Source organism: Silene latifolia, chromosome Y, assembly GCF_048544455.1.
Source record: "Silene latifolia isolate original U9 population chromosome Y, ASM4854445v1, whole genome shotgun sequence".
NCBI classification, from domain to species: domain Eukaryota; kingdom Viridiplantae; phylum Streptophyta; class Magnoliopsida; order Caryophyllales; family Caryophyllaceae; genus Silene; species Silene latifolia.
The window spans coordinates 432,339,562-432,358,969 of record NC_133538.1 but is presented as its reverse complement, the minus strand read 5'-3'; the positions used below and the strand labels follow the sequence as shown (position 1 = coordinate 432,358,969).

The 19,408-nt window shown below is 32.8% G+C and overlaps 1 protein-coding gene across 1 annotated transcript; it reads left to right on the top strand.

Annotated features, from left to right (window-relative positions):
• The first annotated feature begins 6,768 nt into the window (after positions 1 to 6,768).
• On the top strand, positions 6,769 to 10,533 carry LOC141633241 (uncharacterized). The gene is made up of 4 exons (XM_074445693.1): positions 6,769 to 6,986; positions 7,418 to 9,110; positions 9,201 to 9,344; positions 9,449 to 10,533. The coding sequence occupies exons 2-4, from the start codon at positions 7,419 to 7,421 to the stop codon at positions 10,367 to 10,369; spliced, it is 2,757 nt and encodes a 918-aa protein (XP_074301794.1). The 5' UTR covers positions 6,769 to 6,986; position 7,418; the 3' UTR covers positions 10,370 to 10,533.
• Positions 10,534 to 19,408: the final 8,875 nt, after the last annotated feature.

Below are 19,408 nucleotides of genomic sequence, written 5' to 3'. Positions count from 1 at the left end.
TCCTCTCCGTCTTTAATGTCGACAGCCACCACCCCCACAACAACATTCATCCACAAAAAAAAACTCGAAACCACTTGCAACAACCACCAACATGTGAGTCACCACCGCATCCACCGTCTTCTTCTCCTCCTCCACACAACACCACCAGGCCGGCACTCCTCCCTCCTTCACGGCCCACTGCCGCCACCCGTCTTCTATTTCTCTTTATTTTTTTGGTTTTTCCAGATCTGTTTGTTTGATATTTTCTTTTCTTTTTTTTTCGGTTTTAAGTATATGGCTGTGTTATTATTTTTTTAAAAAATATTTTTTTCATCTCGGTTGTGTTTTCGGTTGTTTGGAATATTTCTATTTTCTATTTTTTTTTTGGTCAGTGAACCCAAAACTCGTTTTTGTTTTATATTTTTTTAGATCTAGTTTTTTGAAAAGAAATTGGGGTTTTTATTTATTAGATTTATTTTTTGATATAAATTATGATATAGGAGTAATTTTTAGATTTAGTTTTGAAAAGTTAAAACTAGATCTATTTTTTTTCAGATTCTCTTTATTGGTTGATTTTTAACTTCTAGTAAAGTTGAAGTTACACTTATTTTCGTTAAAGTTACAATTATTTTTATTAAAGTTACACTTATATTTATCTTTATTAAAATTACATTTTTCTCTATTGAAGTTACATTTTTCGCCATTAAAATTACACTTTTTTTTGTTACAATTACACTTTTTCTGTTAAAATTTCACTCAATTCTGTTACAATCACACTTTTTCCTATTAAAATTACACTTTTTTTTTTATTACAATTACACTTTTTCTTGTTACAATTACACAATTTCTGTTACAATTACACTTTTTTTGGTTACAATTACACATTTTATGTTAAAATTTCACTCAATTCTGTTACAATCACACTTTTTCCTATTAAAATTACACTTTTTTTTTGTTACAATTACACCTTTTCTGTTAAAATTACACTCAATTCTGATACAATTACACTTTTTCCTTTAAAATTACACTTTTTCCTGTTAAAATTACACTTTTTCTTGTTAGAATTACATTTTTTTTCCTTTAAAATTACACTTTATAACTTTAAAATTACACTTTTTTCTATTACAATTACACTTATTTCTGTTACAATTACACTTATCTCTATTAATGACTAAAGTTACACTCTTGGACTAAAGTTAGACAGACTAATTTGGACTATTTGGACTAACTAATTTGGACAATTTGGACCAAATAATTTGGACTATTTTGACTATTTGGACTAACTAATGGAGTTATTTACGACTAAATTGAATACAATATTTACAACTAAATTTGGACTAAAATTATACAATTTTGGACTGAAAATACAAAATTAAGACTAAAAATATACTATTTACGACTAAATTTGCACTAAAAATACAATTTTGGACTGAAAATACACTATTTACGAATACTTTTGAACTAATAATACACTATTTACGACTAAATTTAGAGTAAAATTACACAATTTGAACTAAAGTTACACAATTCATTTATTTTGAGTCATTGAGATTGTGCAATTTCAATCATTGTCCATTAAAGTGTAACTTAGTAAATTGATAGTGTGTATATCTTTTATCATTTTATGAGTGTAATTTTAGTTCACAAAAGTGTAATTTTAGTCCAAAAAGTGTAATTTTAGTATACAAATGTGTAACTTTAATCCACAAATGTATAACTTTAGTATACAAAAGTGTAATTTTAGTCCACAGAAGTGTAATTTTAGTCCATAAAAGTGTAATTTTAATCCAAATTGTATAACTATAGTCCAAATTTACTAAGTGTAATTTTAGTCCAAAAAGGTATAATTTTAGTCCATAAAAATGTAATTTCAATCCAAATTGTATAATTATAGTCCAAATTTGTGTATCTTTAGTCCAAATTGTGTACATTACAATTTACAAATAACTCCATTAGTTAGTCCAAATTGTGTAATTTTAGTCCAAATTTGTGTAACTTCAATCCAAATTGTTCTAACTTTAGTCCAAAAACGTACTTTAGTCATTAAGAAGGTAACCTTAGTAGAGATAAGTGTAACTTTAATAATAGAGATAAATGTAACTTTAATGAAGACAAGTGTAATTTTAACAGAAAAAAGTGTAATTTTAACGGGAAAAAGTGTAATTTTAACCGGAAAAAAGTGTAATTTTAACGAAAAAAAGTGTAATTTTAACGTTAAAAAGTGTAAGTTTAACGTTAAAAAATGTAATTTTAACAGGAAAACAACTGTGATTTAAACCGAAAAAAGTGTAATTTTAACGGACAAAAGTGTAATTTTAACCGAAAAAGTGTAATTTTAACCGAACAAGTAAGTTTAATGTATCCTAAATCACACAATACCAAGACAAAATTTTAAATACGAAATTTGGCAAATATATATAACAAGACGGATATTAACAAAGTGATATCAACAAGAAAAAAGTAAAAAATGAGATTTCGTAACTAATAGATTTAGTACTAAAATCACACTATAATTTGTAAGAATGTCAATAACCGGAAAAAAAAAAAAGACCAAAACATCAAAATTGAAAAAAAAAAAAAACAAAACGAAAATGAAAAAAAAAAAAACGGGTCAATGAAAATTGATCTACTTTAGTAGATCTAAGATTAAAATTAAAAAAAACTCACAAATTTAAAACAATATTATATAACAAGACGATATAAGGAGAAAAAAAAACAAAAAAAAACAAAAAAAATAAAAAGAACACCCAAACATCAAGTTAAAAAAAAAAAAAAAAAAAAGACGTCGGGCGGCGGCGGTGGCGGTGGTGGTGGTGGTGGTGGTGGTGGCGGTGGCGGTTGGCGACTGTGGTGGTAGGTGGGTGGTGGTAGGTGGATGGTGAATGAGGAAAAGATGAGTAAATGATTTATTTGGATTTTTTGGGTTTTTTATTTGTTTGGTTTTTTGGGTTTTTTTTTCTTGGTTTTTTTGGAGAGAATATGAAGAAGTGAGATATAGAGAGAGAATAAGGAGATGTGATAATGAGTTGATGAATGAAAGATGAAGATGATTATTGTAGTTAATGAGAAAATTAGAGGAAGATGGCAAAATTAGAGTATTAACCTTAATTTTTGGGTTCTCATCTTAGCCCTCCATTTCCAAGATCCAATGGCCCATAATGGGACTTATGGACTCAAATATAAGAGGAGGACTCACTTGATCTTATTACTATATATATATATATATATATATATATATATATATATATATATATATATATATATATATATATATATATATATATATATATATAGTGTCAAGTTCTTCTAAGTCCCTTTTTTTTTTTGAGTCCATAAGTCCCTCCCACAACCCTTGGATCATGCATGGTGGAAGGTTGAGATTGAAAGCAAAAAACACACTTAACACTAATTAATTCACTTCTCTCTCTAGTTTTAATAATACTTTCACTAATTCATTATCATACACAATTAACACCATATTTTGTCTTATACTTCAAAGTTTATGAAAATTTTGTTAACATTTTTCCTGTTTCGATTTTTTCGTTTTTTTTTTCGAGACAAGTTTTCGACATTTTAGGATTTTACGAGTGTAATTCTAACATCAAAAAGTGTAATTTTAAGGAATATTTTCGAGAATTTAGCGTTTTACAAGTTTAACTTCAATCTTTTCCGAGTGATTTTAACGAATAATATTTTGAATTTTTGTCATTTTATCACAAGTTATTGTAATTTAGCATTTTACAAGTGTTATTTTAATGACAAAAAGTGTTATTTTAGTCTAGGTAAGTGTAATTTCAGTCCAATGAGATTGTTATTTTTAGTCAAGGAGAATGTAATTTTAGTCCAGAAAAGTGTAATTTTAGTCCAGAAAAGTATAATTTCAGTCCACTGAGAATGTAATTTTAGTCCATTGAGAGTAACATTAGTCCAATGAGAATATGAGAATATGACCAAGTCCATGGAGAATGTAACATTAGTCCAATAGTAGTAAGTGTAATTCTAGAAGAAAAAGTGTAATTTTAGCCGAAAAAATTGTTATTCTATCAGAAAAAAGTATAATTTTAACAAAAACAAAAAGTGTAATTTTAATGGAGAAAAGTGTAATTTTAACACAAAAAAGTGTAATTTTAATGAAGAAAAGTGTAATTTTAACAGAAAAAAAGTGTGATTCTAACGGAAAAAAGTGTAATTCTAACAACAAAAAGTATAATTTTAGCCGAAAAAAGTGTTATTCTAGCAGAAAAAAGTATAATTTTAATAGAAAAAAGTATAATTTTAATGAAGAAAAGTGTAATTTTAACAGAAAAAAGTGTAATTCTAACAACAAAAAGTGTAATTTTAGTCGAAAAAAGTGTAATTTTAGCGAAAAAAAGTGTAATTTTAGCGGAGAAAAGTGTAATATTGTAAAGTATTTTGTGAACACACAAAAAAATTAGTAATAATAATGGAAAGCCTTGAACAAGACTTAAAAAAAAAAAAAAAAAAAAAATCAGAACGTTAGATTGACTAGGAGGGCAGGAAAAAAAAAAAAAAAAGCTAAAAAAAAAGCGAGAAAGAGATGGAGGAAGAAGAAAATGTTGTAAAAGTAGATCTAACATGACACACAAAACAATACAAATAAACAAAAAGAAAAACAAAATATTGTAAAGTATTTTGTGAACACACAAAACAATTAGTAATAATAATGGAAAGCCTTGAACAAGACTTACAAAAAAAAAAAAAAAAAAAAAAAAAAAAAATCAGAACGTTAGATTGACTAGGAGGGCAGGAAAAAAAAAAAAAAAAAGCTAAAAAAAAAGCGAGAAAGAGATGGAGGAAGAAGAAAATGTTGTAAAAGTAGATCTAACATGACACACAAAACAATACAAATAAACAAAAAGAAAAACAAAATATTGTAAAGTATTTTGTGAACACACAAAACAATTAGTAATAACAAAATATCTGACTTGGAGGGCAGGAAAAAAAAAAAAAAGCTAAAAAAAAAACGAGAAAGAGATGGAGGAAGAAGAAATTGTGTCCCTTTTTTCACGACTTGAAAAAAAAAAAAAAAAAAAAAAAAAAATCAATCCAGAATGTTAGATCTGACTAGGAGAAAAAAAAAAAAAAAAAAAAAAAAAAAAAGCTGAAAAAAAAAACGAGAAAGAGATAGAGGAAGAAGAAAATGTGTCCATTTTTTTTCCACCACCACCACGAAAATACATAACCGGCCATAGAGGAGGAGAATGTGGAATGACGGTGGTGGTAAAACGCGCCAGATCCGGTGGTTGTGGTCGTCGGGTTGGATGGTGGTGGGGGTGGGTGGGGAGGTGGTGGTAGCCGGTGGGTTGGGTTGGAGAGAAAAAGGGGGGGAAATTTTTGATTTTTTTGTTTTTGAATTTGTTTGGTTTTTTAGAGAGGAGAGGTTTTTGAGAAATAAAAAATGAGTGAAATTATGAGATATGAGAGAGAAGTGGTGTTTGGAAAAGTATATATATTAAATTAGTAGTTAATTAGGAAGAGTTAGTGATTAATTAGTATAGGTAGTGAGAGAGTGGGTTTAATGAGTTTTAATCCCTTACTTTTTGCTTCCAATCTCAACCCTCCATCTTCCTCATCCAAAGGCTCTAAAGGGAACTTATGGACTCAAATGTAAGCATTGGACTCACACTGATCTTATTACTATATATATATATATATATATATATATATATATATATATATATATATATATTAAATGATGATGATGATGATGATTCTAGATTTTGACTAAATAACTTAGAATTTAAGAATAAAAGTCCAAACTACAAGTTTTAGTACTTTATATTTTAAGAAGAAAACATGTGGATTTAGGATGAAAACTTGAGATTATCTAATTCAAAAGCCCGGAATTTTAAGATGAAAATCCATCATTTTAGTTTTAAAACTCTACCATTAAATTTGAACAATGATCAGTGCAGAGTCATCTAATTATTCCAACTGCTAAAATAAATGGTCAAATATGAAAAAAGATCCGTGTAAAATCTTTGAACTAGTTTTGCACGCGGTTACTTATTAAACTTGTTTTAAATACTGTTCGACTAAATTACAAATATTGAAAACAAAATTCCATAAAATTAAATTCTGAAGTACAATTAATATCATCTAATGAACTAAAAGTTACAGTTACATATTTTAATATTACAAATATTGGAAAATTTCTTTATTATTGCATATTGAATTCTTTATAAATTGCATTAGATGTTTGTTTTAATACCGTTTAACTATTAAGTAAAAATAGAGAGAAAAATTTATAAACAAAGATTTAATGTCTTATATAATAGTAATATGGTAGGGAGTATAATATAACTATTAGATTAAGCTTTCACATTTTTCTATTGTTAAACGGTCCGTCTTCACCTTAAAACGGGTCAAGTGTCATACATAAGACAAAACGGAATGCATTTAAATTGCCAAAAAGTATATCCTATTTATGCGAGTGAGATATTATTTGATCCGTTTAATTTTTAAAACGGGTACATTCGTTTTAAAAAAAAACTATTTATAATGTTAACGCAACCCAAATATTCCAAGCACATCCTTTTAATTACTAAACCTCAAGCTCTTAACACACTTCTATTTAACCTCATAATATAAAGGATTTTTTGTTAAAAACCACCTAATATGTTCACTTTTTTACAGATAACCACCTAATATTTCTAAGTTTACAAATAACCACCACAATTTCATCATAACTAACCAAACCCACACCTTATTTTAAATATGTTAACGATTTTCTAATTTTCCGACTTATTTATAAAACTACGACTCAAACACGACTCGAACTTAAATGAAATACCTATTCTACCCCTCATTTATTACTTTCCTCCAATTACCTACATACTGTATAATATATGAATTTTTTAAACTTACAGATTTTTACGATTAACATGCTCAGTAAACATTGTCAACAAGAACCCTAACTTTCACAATCAAGTTCATCCCCAAATCTTCGTTTCTGATCTTCACCATTAATCTGCAAATTACATCAGGTATCCTATTAATTCATTATGCGATATGACGAATTATGATTTCAATTGGTAATTATCTAGTTTCCTTCTGTTCGTTCTGCAAGTGTGTTACTTTTTTTTTGTTTTTTACTTTCTATTTGTTGTACAAAAGGACGACAAAGTAAGCTATTTAGAAAATTTGTGTCTAAATATCCAACCAAGACTTCATGTAGAAGGAAGCAATTTTACAGTAGAAGGCGCAAGCTATTAAGATTCAACCTATTTGTTTTCAATTGAGAATTTTTGAAGGTAAATTTTCTTTATGGACTTCAATTTTTTCTGAAAATATAATTATTAAATGGGTAATGATTCTTATTTTTAGTTGTAGTTTCAAAAAAATTGGGTTAATATCTATATCTTATGCTATCGTAATTACACTTCTAAAACCTTAATTGAGCTTATTGTATATGTAGGATGTCTGGTGAACCATTCACTGTTGATGTTTCATATTACCATGGTGGTAAATTTGAGACTACTACTACTGGTAAAATTGATTATGTAGGGGGGAAAGTAAGCTTGAAATATGGATTTTGGTCTGATAAATTCTGTTATAGTGATGTATTTGAGACTGGGATGAGTCTTATGAAGGGGAAATCTTTTATCACTTATTTTAAGCTTAAAGGTAAGACTATTGAAAATGGGTTGCAGAGATTGCAACATCAAAGGGAAATGGACGATTTATTAAACTCTAGGGACAGAGATAATAAACTTGATTTATACTTTGTTGAGGCTGTCAGAAGGGTAGAGAAGCTGCCAACAAGAAGAAAACTTAGTGCAGTACTTGAGAGAGAATTTGAGATAAATATTGTTGAGACAAGTAATATTCATAACAATAAGAGTAATAGACAAAAGCGGAAAGAACCTGTGGATGTAAGGGATGAGGAGTATGATGAGGAATCAAATAGGGATGATGGCTATTGCACTGAAGATAGTGAGTTTAGTGACATCGACATTGGTAACAATGAAGTTGATGGTGATTTAGTGGAAGAGGAAGAGTTGTTCACTGACATTATTGATGACACTCTTATAGATGCAGTGAATAACAACTTGAATCAGGCATGTTCAAAATCAATGGAGGCACGTAAAAGCAAGTTGTTAAATGTAGATGATTTGAATGTTGAGGTTGGGGAGGACAATGAGTTAGTTTCTGATGAGGACAAAAGTGTTGGTGGTTCAGATCAAGAGTCAGACCCTTATGACACATTTAATCCTAAGGTAGACTTTATGACACCCATAGTGCTAAGGAAAGGCCTCAAATTTCCATCTGTGTATGACTTTAGAAAGGCAGTTAGGCAACATGCCATTGAGAATGGCTATGAACCTTACTTTTATCATAATGATAGTACAAGAGTCACTATTTACTGTAGGCACAGATGTGACTGTCCTTGGGACACGAAGAGGGGAAGGTTGCCTAAGTGTACTTGTACTGCGAAGAGAAAATGTTTGTATAGGGTTTATGCCACTAAGATGAATGGTGATAACTTGACTTTTCAGATTAAGACATTGAGTTTAGAGCATGTTTGTGCCTACACAACACATAATAGGATGCTTACATCAGAGTACTTGGCTGAAAAGTATTTAGAAGTGTGGAGGTCAGACCCACATTGGACGTTGCACGGAACTAAGTCTAGGATAATGTTGGACTTAGGTATTGATGTTGGTTATCATAAGTGTTGGCTAGCCAGAGCTAGGGCTAAAATGATCATTTATGGTAACTCGGATGAGCAGTACAGCAGAGTATGGGATTATGCAGACACCATTAGGAAGTACAACCCAGGATCTTCTTCATTTGTGATGGTTGAAAGGGTTGAAAGGCCACCTCCTATATTTCAAAGAATGTACATATGTTTGGCTGCCTGTAAAGAAGGTTTTCTCCAAGGATGTAGGCCTCTTATTGGGGTGGATGGTTGTCACTTGAAAGGGGTGTATCCTGGAATGTGTTTGGTGGCAGTGGCTATGGATGGAAATAATAACATATTTCCAGTGGCTTGGGGTGTTGTTGAGGTGGAGAATGCTCAGGCTTGGGAGTGGTTCCTTGATTTACTAGTTAAGGACATGGGGATGGATGAAGGTGATGGCTTGACATTCATGTCTGATAGACAAAAGGTATACTCTTTACAATTTAAATTCTTTCCTTTCAATGTTTTAAAATTTTATAATAAGATTTTAATAATTTTCATCCTGTTTAACTGGCAGGGCCTTCTTGATGCAATGGGACTAGTGGCCCCTAAAGCTGAAATCAGGTTCTGTGTGAGGCATATATGGGCCAACTTCAAACTACAATTTAGTGGTCAAGCTTTCAAAGACAGTTTTTGGCACGCTGCTTGGGCTACTACTAAGGTAAGCATGAATGTTAAATCTTTCAAAGTAAGGCTGCTTGCATAATTTTTTATTCATTCATAAGGTTGGGCAAAAGATAAAACCCGACTTTTGTGAAATGTCAGGCTGAATTTGAAGTAGCACTTGAAGAGATAAGATGTATGTCTGAACCTGCATATCGGTATGTTAAGGGGATTCCTCCGAAGCATTGGAGTAGGCATGCTTTCTCAACTAATTGTAAGAGTAGCATGATTCTCAACAATCTATGTGAGACATTTAATGCTGTGTTGAAGGATGCAAGAGACAAGCCTATTTTGACCCATATGGAATGGATGAGAAGATACGTCATGAAAAGGAATTTTGAGAAAAGGGAAGGGGCTGATAAGCATGATAAACCATTTATGCCATACATTGACAAGTGCATCAAAAGAGTAATCAATGAATCAAGGCATTGTAAAGTCTTGTCATCCATCACAACAAACTGTGAAGTTGACTACAAAGGAGGAACATTCACTGTTAATTTAGTTGAGCAAAAGTGTACTTGTTATCATTGGGAGTTGAGTGGAATTCCTTGCATTCATGCCATGGCCTGCATCCTTAAACAAAGACACGTCCCTGAAGATTATGTTGATGAGGCCTACTCAAAAGCAAAGTATTTGTTAGCATATACACCTGCAATTCATCCTATGCCTGGAGTTAGCCACTGGGAGAAAGCTGCTCAAGAACATCCAATACCACCCGTATTTAGGAGGATGCCTGGGAGGCCCTCAAAGAAGAAGAGAAGAAAAGAGGCTGATGAAAGTACACAAGTAAAGAGGGCTAAACGGTCCAACAAGTGCAGTCGTTGTGGAACACTTGGACATAACATAAAAGGTTGTAAGAACCCTCCTTCAGCTCCCAAGGAAACAAACAAAGATGGAAGACCTCCAATCAATTCTCAATGGGTGAAGGCAGCAAGGGCAAAGGCTGGACAGAGAAGAGCAAAGACGACAAATGACCCAAGTGTTGTTCTTAGTCAAAGTGGAAGTCAACCACCCTTAGATTAATATAGTTTCCACAATATTGCTACTGTGTTGGAGTCATGTAGTTTGAGTAATGTAGTTGACAATATTAGCTAGCATGGATTATGTGTGTTTCTATTAAAACAGGTAGTACTTTGAAAAAAATTGCACTATTTTGGCTAGTAATACAATGCTAGTACTCTTTCATAGTTGTGTTTGTAATCTGACTTGCAATAATTGTGTGAATTCTCAACCCTACAATCGCAATTGCCAACACCTACAGTGACCGTCTTACTTTCACTTGATGACATTTCGCCTGTAATTATATTGTAGCAATTACCAATTACTTGGCAGCAATTACCTCACTAATACAAAAAAAATATAGCAAGACTTGAACTATATTGAAAACATTACAATAGGTAATTTAAACATGAAATTAATCAACGACATTAGGAGTTTCTAACCCAGAAATCAATTATATTAAAATATCCTAAATCGTGAAACCCTAATTTCCTAACGAGATTTTGCATAATTATGTACTACATTAACAATTTCTAGAAAGGGATTGACAAATTAACAAAGAAAAAAAACCAAACTTGTAGTTGCCCAGGAAAGTTGCTGATAAATCCTTGGTCGTAAAGATTGAAACAATTTTGGGGGTTTTGATTTTCTTGCACATGCACTGAGTGGGTTATAAGAGGGAGGGAGTGATAAATGAGGGGTAGAATAGGTATTTCATTTAAGTTCGAGTCGTGTTTGAGTCGTAGTTTCGTAAATAAGTCGGAAAATTAGAAAATCGTTCACATATTTAAAATAAGGTGTGGGTTTGGTTAGTTATGATGAAATTGTGGTGGTTATTTGTAAACTTAGAAATATTAGGTGGTTATTTGTAAAAAAGTGAACATATTAGGTGGTTTTTAACAAAAAATCCTAATATAAATACACTCTCGTCACTTATATACCTAATTACCTACTAATATATATTTGCCGTCACTTTTGTATACGCACATTGCAGTCCCATAGCTTCAATTTCATCCTTAATAAGCACATCAAACACGCCTACATAAAACATTCACAACTATTTATTTCAATCTATTTTTGGGTAGATCTCTCTTATTTTCACTTGGTTCATGATTTTTTTACTAATTGATCTCAGGTAGAGTGCTTACTTAAAAGTCCAAATCTGATCATCATACAATTGTTTCATTTTGTTTTGAAGGTTCAGATTTGCTGCATGAATTATAAATATTCAATTAAACTTTTTCTTTTCCAACTAGATTTTTATAATGCATTAGGAATCTGGCTAATATGATTTTGAATTTTTTTTCTATCAACATTTTAGTTCTCAAACTTGTAATTTTTGTATTGATTTTGATTTTGAAATCATGGCAATTTAAATTTAATAATCATTACCATTATTGATTTTTTTTAAGTGGCAGCAATTTTTTCATATTAATCTTGCAAATATTTCTTATAATTGCACGAGGTTGTTTGTGAAAAAATGGTCCAAATGTTTTTTCCTTTTTAAGTTACAACTCCATTTTTGAAGTGATTGTTTTTTTTATTTGCTTTTGTATATTTCAAGTGCTCAGAATTCACTAACCGATTTAATAATTATTTCAATGTTTATTATTTTTGAATTTATTATATTTTTTTTTTAATATACGCCAGTAGTTATCCAAGTATAAATTATAAATGTTTATTATTATTATTATTAACTTATTGATGTGTTTAATAGTATTTATTTACCATGATAAATTCATTTTTAGAAAAAAAAATTGTTGCTCTCAAGTCAGTTTATATCAATGTTGAATTTACCTTAATTTTTCTTTTTATAATTTACAACTTATATATTATTACCTGAATGATGTCGTTAATACTACGTATATTATTAATTGTTTGATATATTTTGTAATTCGGATTGATATAAAAACCAACCTAAATTAAATATTGAAAAAGTAATATGGAATAAAAAAATAAAAAATAAAAAACAAACATATGAATGAAAAATTTTAGTAACGGACAAAAACTACGTGTGCTAGTTAAGTATTGTACAATAATCTTTTTATTTTTTCAACTGGGCCCACCAGTATTACTAAAGGAATGGAGTTGTATTTGATGATGTGGGTGAAGGAGAATGCAAGAAATGTTCTTGCTTTTATAAAAATAAGATTGCTAACTTACCACATTTTTTTTTTTTTGATGACGAGGGGGTTTGTGAGATCTCTGAAAAATTCTCCTTTTTTGAAATAAATAGATAATAATATGGAGTCGCCAGTAGGTTTTATAAAAAAAAATACAAAAATAATTTTAACGGAAAAGGCCCATTTTGATCCCTGGTATGGGGACTGATCCATCACTCCGGTCTGAACAAAAGATTGCGGATTCGGGGGTAAAGGTACGGTCAGGGAAGGTGTTAGGCACCCAGACCGCCCATAAAACGGACGGCCTCTATTATTTATTTGTAATATTATATATTTGACGAAGTTAAGACAAAGAAAAGAAAGTTAGAAACAAACTTTATACAATTATTTACAAGGACGAGTTACGAGGTTAGTTTATATACAAATATATGATAAATAAAGATAATAAATAAAAGAACGAAATAAAAAGAGTAAAGAAAACTTATTTGATATTGGTACCCTCAGGCCTATGTGGATGTTGACTATTAATGAATTTCGACTTTGTCGTAAATTAACGACTCTTATGCGCGCTTATATGGAACTGGGACAATTTATTTGTGTGTGGTTTGATTTGAAATTGGGATAAAATATTTGAGACGGTATCTGAGAGAGTATTATACTGATCTTGTATTGGTGGATCTCGGTAATTTTCGACCTCTGGTATTATTTGTGTGTGGATGGTATTTGTTTGTGCTTCGTCCTAGTCTCGCTATTTTTTTCGCCATATTTGATATGACATAAGGCTATTTATAGTGATTAAGAGTGGTTTTTAATGACCTATAGAGTCCTAGATAATGACAAAATTATCCTTTTCATCAACTTCTATCTTCATAGTGACTCGCATCTTTCGAATCGTGGTTCGTTTCGGTCTTCCTCTTATGCTGCCCATCTCACGTGTGCTACAAGTTGGCTTACAAATTCATCTTTCTTTTTATTTATTCCTATCCATATCTTCCATGAACTACTTTGAGCAGTTCGTAGCCCCTTCGGTCTATGCTTGGTAACTGGATTTTAATGGACTAGTTAAAACACTGTTTTTTAGTATACTAATAATAATAAGGTGGATTGCCTTATTTATTAATTAGACCCTATTATATATCCGTTTAAGTGCGGCCTATAAAAATGTATCATCCCATCAATAATTACGGTTTTGTGCCGTTAATACTTCAATTGACAAGTTATTCTAAAGGTATAATTATTATAATTAAATAAATGACTATAAATATAGCGAGTTGTCGAAGTGGACCGGGTGATAAAATGGTTATTTTTCTGTATTTCTCGGGAAGTAAGCGTAAAGAGCCTTTAATTATAACAAAGTCAATTTTTATTTAGTCACTAAATTTTAGCGTCATCATCGGGTACTTGTAAGACTAGTAGACAACTTTGAGGTGTCTACAGATGCCCCCACTTTGACTGAGTCTGAGTAAGACGAAGGTCAAAGAGTCCGATCGGGACAGATAAAGGATAAGAAACATACCTGGGCCTCTTATATTACATGTCTGTAGTAGCTAGAATCTGGATAGAGAAAATCATAAAACTTTGTTTTATGCCTCGATTTGAAACTGGTTTAGCAAAACTTTGTTGTACCATTATGGAATGGAGCTGATAAAACTTTGTTTCAGCAATCTGGATACTGGAGATGAAATATCAAAACTTTGTTTCGCCGGCCTGGAATCTGCTTAAGCAAAACTTTGTTTTGCTGGTCTGGAATTTGGAATAGCCTAACTTTGTTTAGCTGTCCGTGAATCTAGTAAAGCAAAACTTTGTTTTGTTGCTGGTAATCTGGTTAAGCAAAACTTTGTTTCACTTAAGAATGAACTTGCAAAATATGATTTCCAAGCTTAGATGCGTATCAGGGCCCGCCGACTAAAGGATTCTTAGCTTCGCAGGTGAACGAAGCTGGATTGCTTAGTTTCGCAGGTGAATGAAACTGGATTGCTTAGCTTTGCATGTGAACAAAGCTGGATTTTTGCTTAGCTTCGCAGGTGAACGAAGCTGGAATTTTAAATTATTCCGCTGGTGAACGGAATGAGATTGCTTAGTTTCGCAGGTGAACGAAACTGGATTTTGAAATTATTCTGCAGGTGAACGAGATAAGATTGCTTAGTTTTGCAGGTGAACAAAACTGGACTGCTTAGCTTTGCAGGTGAACAAAGCAGATTTTTTTTTTTTTGCTTAGCTTTGCAGGTGAACGAAGCTGGATTAGAACATAAAATCTGATTTTATAAGCTAGGACGCGTGTCAGGGCCCGCCGACCAATTGATTTGAAAATTGCAAAATTTTATTTCGCAGAAGACAAATTCAGAAAATTTTATTTTAAGAACTCAAAGGCATGTCCGGGCCTGCCGACCAGGATGAATTTCAAAATTTTATTTCGTAATAAGTTGAATTTGAAAATTGCAAAATTTTATTTCACCGAAAAGGGCTAGGAAATTTTTGATTGATTTTGAAACTGGTAAAATTTTATTTTACGAAGAGATGAGACTTTTTGAGAAAGCCCCCACTTTGGATTAATCTGGAAGATGAATGACAAAATAGTCGATTAGGAGTAGTTAGTGACAAAACTGGAGTAGTTAGTGACAAATATGTGACACCTAAAATACAAATGCATGCCCTAACTATTATGATGCATGTGATGAATGCAGAATGAAGTGTTTATTTTTTAAACACATTTGAAATGAGATTTTTTTTTGAAAAGATTGAAAAAGAAGGGGTCTGACCCAAATGTGATCCAAGTAGAAAGACTGGACAATATTACTCTGGAAATATCTCTGGTGTGGAGAATGTTTATCATTTTTATTTGACTTGTTGATTTGAGTTAAATTTTTTGACGAGTTCCGTCCTCTTTACAGTAACAAGCTCTGTTAATTACGCAAAACTAATAGTATAGAAACCAAATACTTTTGTGACCGTATAAATTTAGTGTACATCCGCCTAATTCTTAGATGCTAAACGAGGGTGATAAATGGAGTGGAGTAGAAGGTTCTATGATGTTAGAAGACACTGGAGATATGTGTGCCTCTCTCACTCACCTAAATGAATGAAAGGATCGTCCCAATAGGAATGGAGACAATGTAACTGTGGATTAACTCGTCTGAGAATGGGAAAATGACTACTCTGGAACTTGAATGCTAAATTTCTGAGAAAAGAAAAAATGACTACTCTGCAATTTTAATTGCAACTTGGACTGAAAATATTTGTGTTCCGAGTTTTTGAGACTGGATTTGTATCTACATGAGATCATATGTTTTTGTCTTTGATTTTTTGAGACTTTTGTCGCTGGATTTGTATCTATTAGAGATCATACCTTTTTTCTGTCTTTGACCTTTTGAGACTTTTGTCACTGGATAGAGATCATATTTTTTGTCTTTCACTTTTTGAGACTTCTGTCACTAGAGTTGAATGCAACTTTGACTGGAATTTTCGTTGACTTATGAGAGTCTTTGGTGGGAGTATTTTTGAGCTTGTATTGGTACTTGGACTCACATCTTAAGTTCATACTAAGGGACTAGTGGTCACCTATGAAACAGCACAGAGTGCGTGCTCCCGTGTCTTATTTGGTATGTTTGGACACGGATGTACTGAGAATCTGGTTTGAATATGTTCGAGCTAGTTTTCTAGCACCCATGAGAGGAACGATAATATAATATTTGATAAAATGGTCGATCATATGAGATTGTGCTCATCCGGTAGTCATTTAAGATATGGGAAAATGATATATTTGGTAGAAAGAAATTAGTGCTTACTTGGTAGTCATTTGAAATATGGAAAATCGACATATCGGGTAGATAGAGAGTTGTGCTCATTTAGATTGATAGTCATATGAAATATGAAGAATTTGACAAATCGGGTAAAAGGATAGAATCTCCAAACCTAGAGGTCACCTAGCTAGAGACACGGCGATCAAGGAATTATCACACCACAGAGGTTGAAAAGATGGTCAAATTAGCACGCCCTCGTTCATGCTGATTCTAAGAGGTCGATTGATCTACACTAAAGAAATACGCCCTAAAGTATTTCAAGTCTATTCTACTAGTTAAGGGTAAAAAGTAGAACAAGTGACTAATAAAAATGACATGTGCTCGTATTTATTTATTTAACTCAAAAAGGACTAGGATGGTCCTATTTTAATTAGACTGATGTAGACTAATCTTTTCTTTTTTTTTTTGGTAATGTCAACAACAGAGTTATGTGATTATAAGACTGTAAGAGTGATTTTTTTTTGTTTATTGACATGTTTGTTCTTACTCTTAATTTTTTTTCCTTTTTAGACTGATTGACGACTTCAAAAATAGAAATCTGGGAGAGTTGTAATGGAATTAATGGAAAGACTCGATTTTGAAAATGACACATGGATTTCTATAATGGATCACAAATGAATTTTTTTTAATCAAAGAAAGTGAGTTTTTTTTTTCTTAAAAAATAAAATAAAATCAATAGTTAAAATTAAACCCTTATCTTTTAGAAAAAGGAAACTCATTATTTGTGAAAGAAGAAAATAAACAAAGAGAAATCAAAAATTTGTACCATAAATGCAAACAGAGAATGCAATAATTATGGAAGTAGAGCTAGTTATGTTGTATGGATGGATTAGTCATAATAACATTAGGTGACTGGATGTCTGGATTATACGTAATAACAATTAACAATCTGATACCATAATTACTATGTACATATGATGCAATGTTAATCTAAATATGTAGATTAGTATATACTGTAGAGAATAAAAGTAGGTAGTAGAGAATTGTTTTTGAGTTGATAAATTCACAGTGATTACAAAGTCAAGTATATATAGTACAATATGGTTAGCTAACTACTAGAAACAAGGAACTAAAAGCTAACTAAAAGCTGTAGAATAGGAAAGGGATAATACACATGGGCTAGAATACAAAGTCTAAAACAATAAGCTAAAGAAAAGGAGAAGAACTAGGCTTCTGTTTTTACTTCGGTTGTGACGTAGCATTAGTTTGTTCAACACTTCCCCGCAAAATGGACGGTCGGAGATGAAGACCAATCTTGGAGGACAGAGCAAGGAATCTGAATTTATGGAGCGGTTTTTTCAACGTATCAGCTAGTTGATCAGTACCATGAATATGTTGAATACGAATTAAACCTTTCCGTACTTGCTCCTTAACAAAGTGAAACGATATGGCAAGATGCTTTATACGTGAGTGGAACACGGGATTAGCAGAATAGTTGGTCGCAGAAAGATTGTCACAATAGATTTCCGGCGACGTTGGGTCTGTAATACCGAGTTCATTAAGAACAGAAGCGAGCCAGAGTAGTTCAGAGGAGGTGTCAGCGACAGCGCGAAATTCGGCCTCAGTTGTGGACCGAGACAGAGCTCTTTGTTTTTTTGAAGACCATGAGATAGGATTATAGCCTAGATATATTATGTAACCAGTGGTAGATATATAGTCCTCTGTGTCGCGTGCAAAGTCCATATCACAATACGCATGTAGACGAAGAGGAGTGTTGCAATGTAGGTGAATGCCCAGATTGATGGTACCGTGTAGATACCGTAAAAACGCTTTAGGGCAAGCCAATGCATGGATGTTGGATGGGTGAGGAACTGTGCTAGCTTATTAACGGGATAAGCGATATCGGGTCTCATAAGTGACATGTATTGAAGACTGCCAACAATTGCTCTATAGTCGGTTATGTTTTCAACGGGTTTGATAGGTTCTTTGAGAAGGGGTGGATGGGCTAGCATAGGTGTAGTCGCGGGTTTACATTCATGCATGTTGAATTTATGTAGTAAGTCAGAAATGTATTTGGTTTGATTAAGGTGTAGACCATTTTTGGTTGGAGTGACCTCAACTCCAAGAAAGAAGAAGAGAGGACCAAGATCTTTTAATGAAAATTTATGAGAAATTTTATCAATGAATGCTTTAATATGAGACGGGTTGGGTCCAGTAACGACTATGTCGTCGACGTAGACAAGGACAAATAAAATGATGTGATTGGCATTGAGGATGAATAAAGAGGGCTCGGTAATCGAGTTTTTAAAATTTAGACTTAAAAGATAGGTTTTGAGCTCGTATACCAAGCTCGTGGGGCTTGTTTTAAGCCATAAATAGCTTTGTGAAGATGACAAACATAGTCGGGTTTATCCCTGTCTATGAAGCCAGGTGGTTGATCCATAAAGACGGAATCAGTGAGCTTACCTTGGAGGAATGCATTATTAACATCAATTTGATTAAATTACCATCCGTGGGTCATGGCTATAGATAGAACTAGACGTATAATAGCGGGTTTTATGACTGGACTAAAAGTTTCCGAGTCATCGACCCCGGGGCGTTGGTGAAAGCCTTTTGCGACAAGTCTCGCTTTGTATTGTTTTAGAGTACCATCTGGGTTGTATTTCACGCGGTATACCCACTTGCAACCAAGAATATTTTCAGTTTGAGAGCGAGGAACAAGGGTCCAGGTTTGGGTACGGAGAAGAGCTGGGTGTTCATCGAGCATTGCAGTTCGCCATCGTGGATTGACTAGGGACTGTTTCGTGGTTGTAAGGGTCACGTGGGGACTGGGTACAGTGGCTAGTTTCGCGTATCGAGGGTTTTGTTTGACAATGTTATTGCATAAGCGGGTAACGGCACGAGAGGGTGGAGGAGGGGCGGTGGAGGTGGAGGTGGGGGCGTGGCAGAGGATGGGTTAGGTGTAGTGGAGGGTGTATGGGCAGCAGAGGTTGTTGTGGAGGTGGGAGTGATGGGTGATGAAGGAGTGGACATGGGTGAGGGGGCGGGTCCAGGGGAGGGAGGTGGGCGTGGCTCAGGGGTCGGGTCTGGAGATGGAGTATGGGGAAGGGGAAGAGTGGGGTCAAGGAGAGGGAGAGGGAGTTCACACCATTTGTCGACAGAGGGAGTGGGTGTAGCTGCGGTTTTGACGAGTTGAGTGT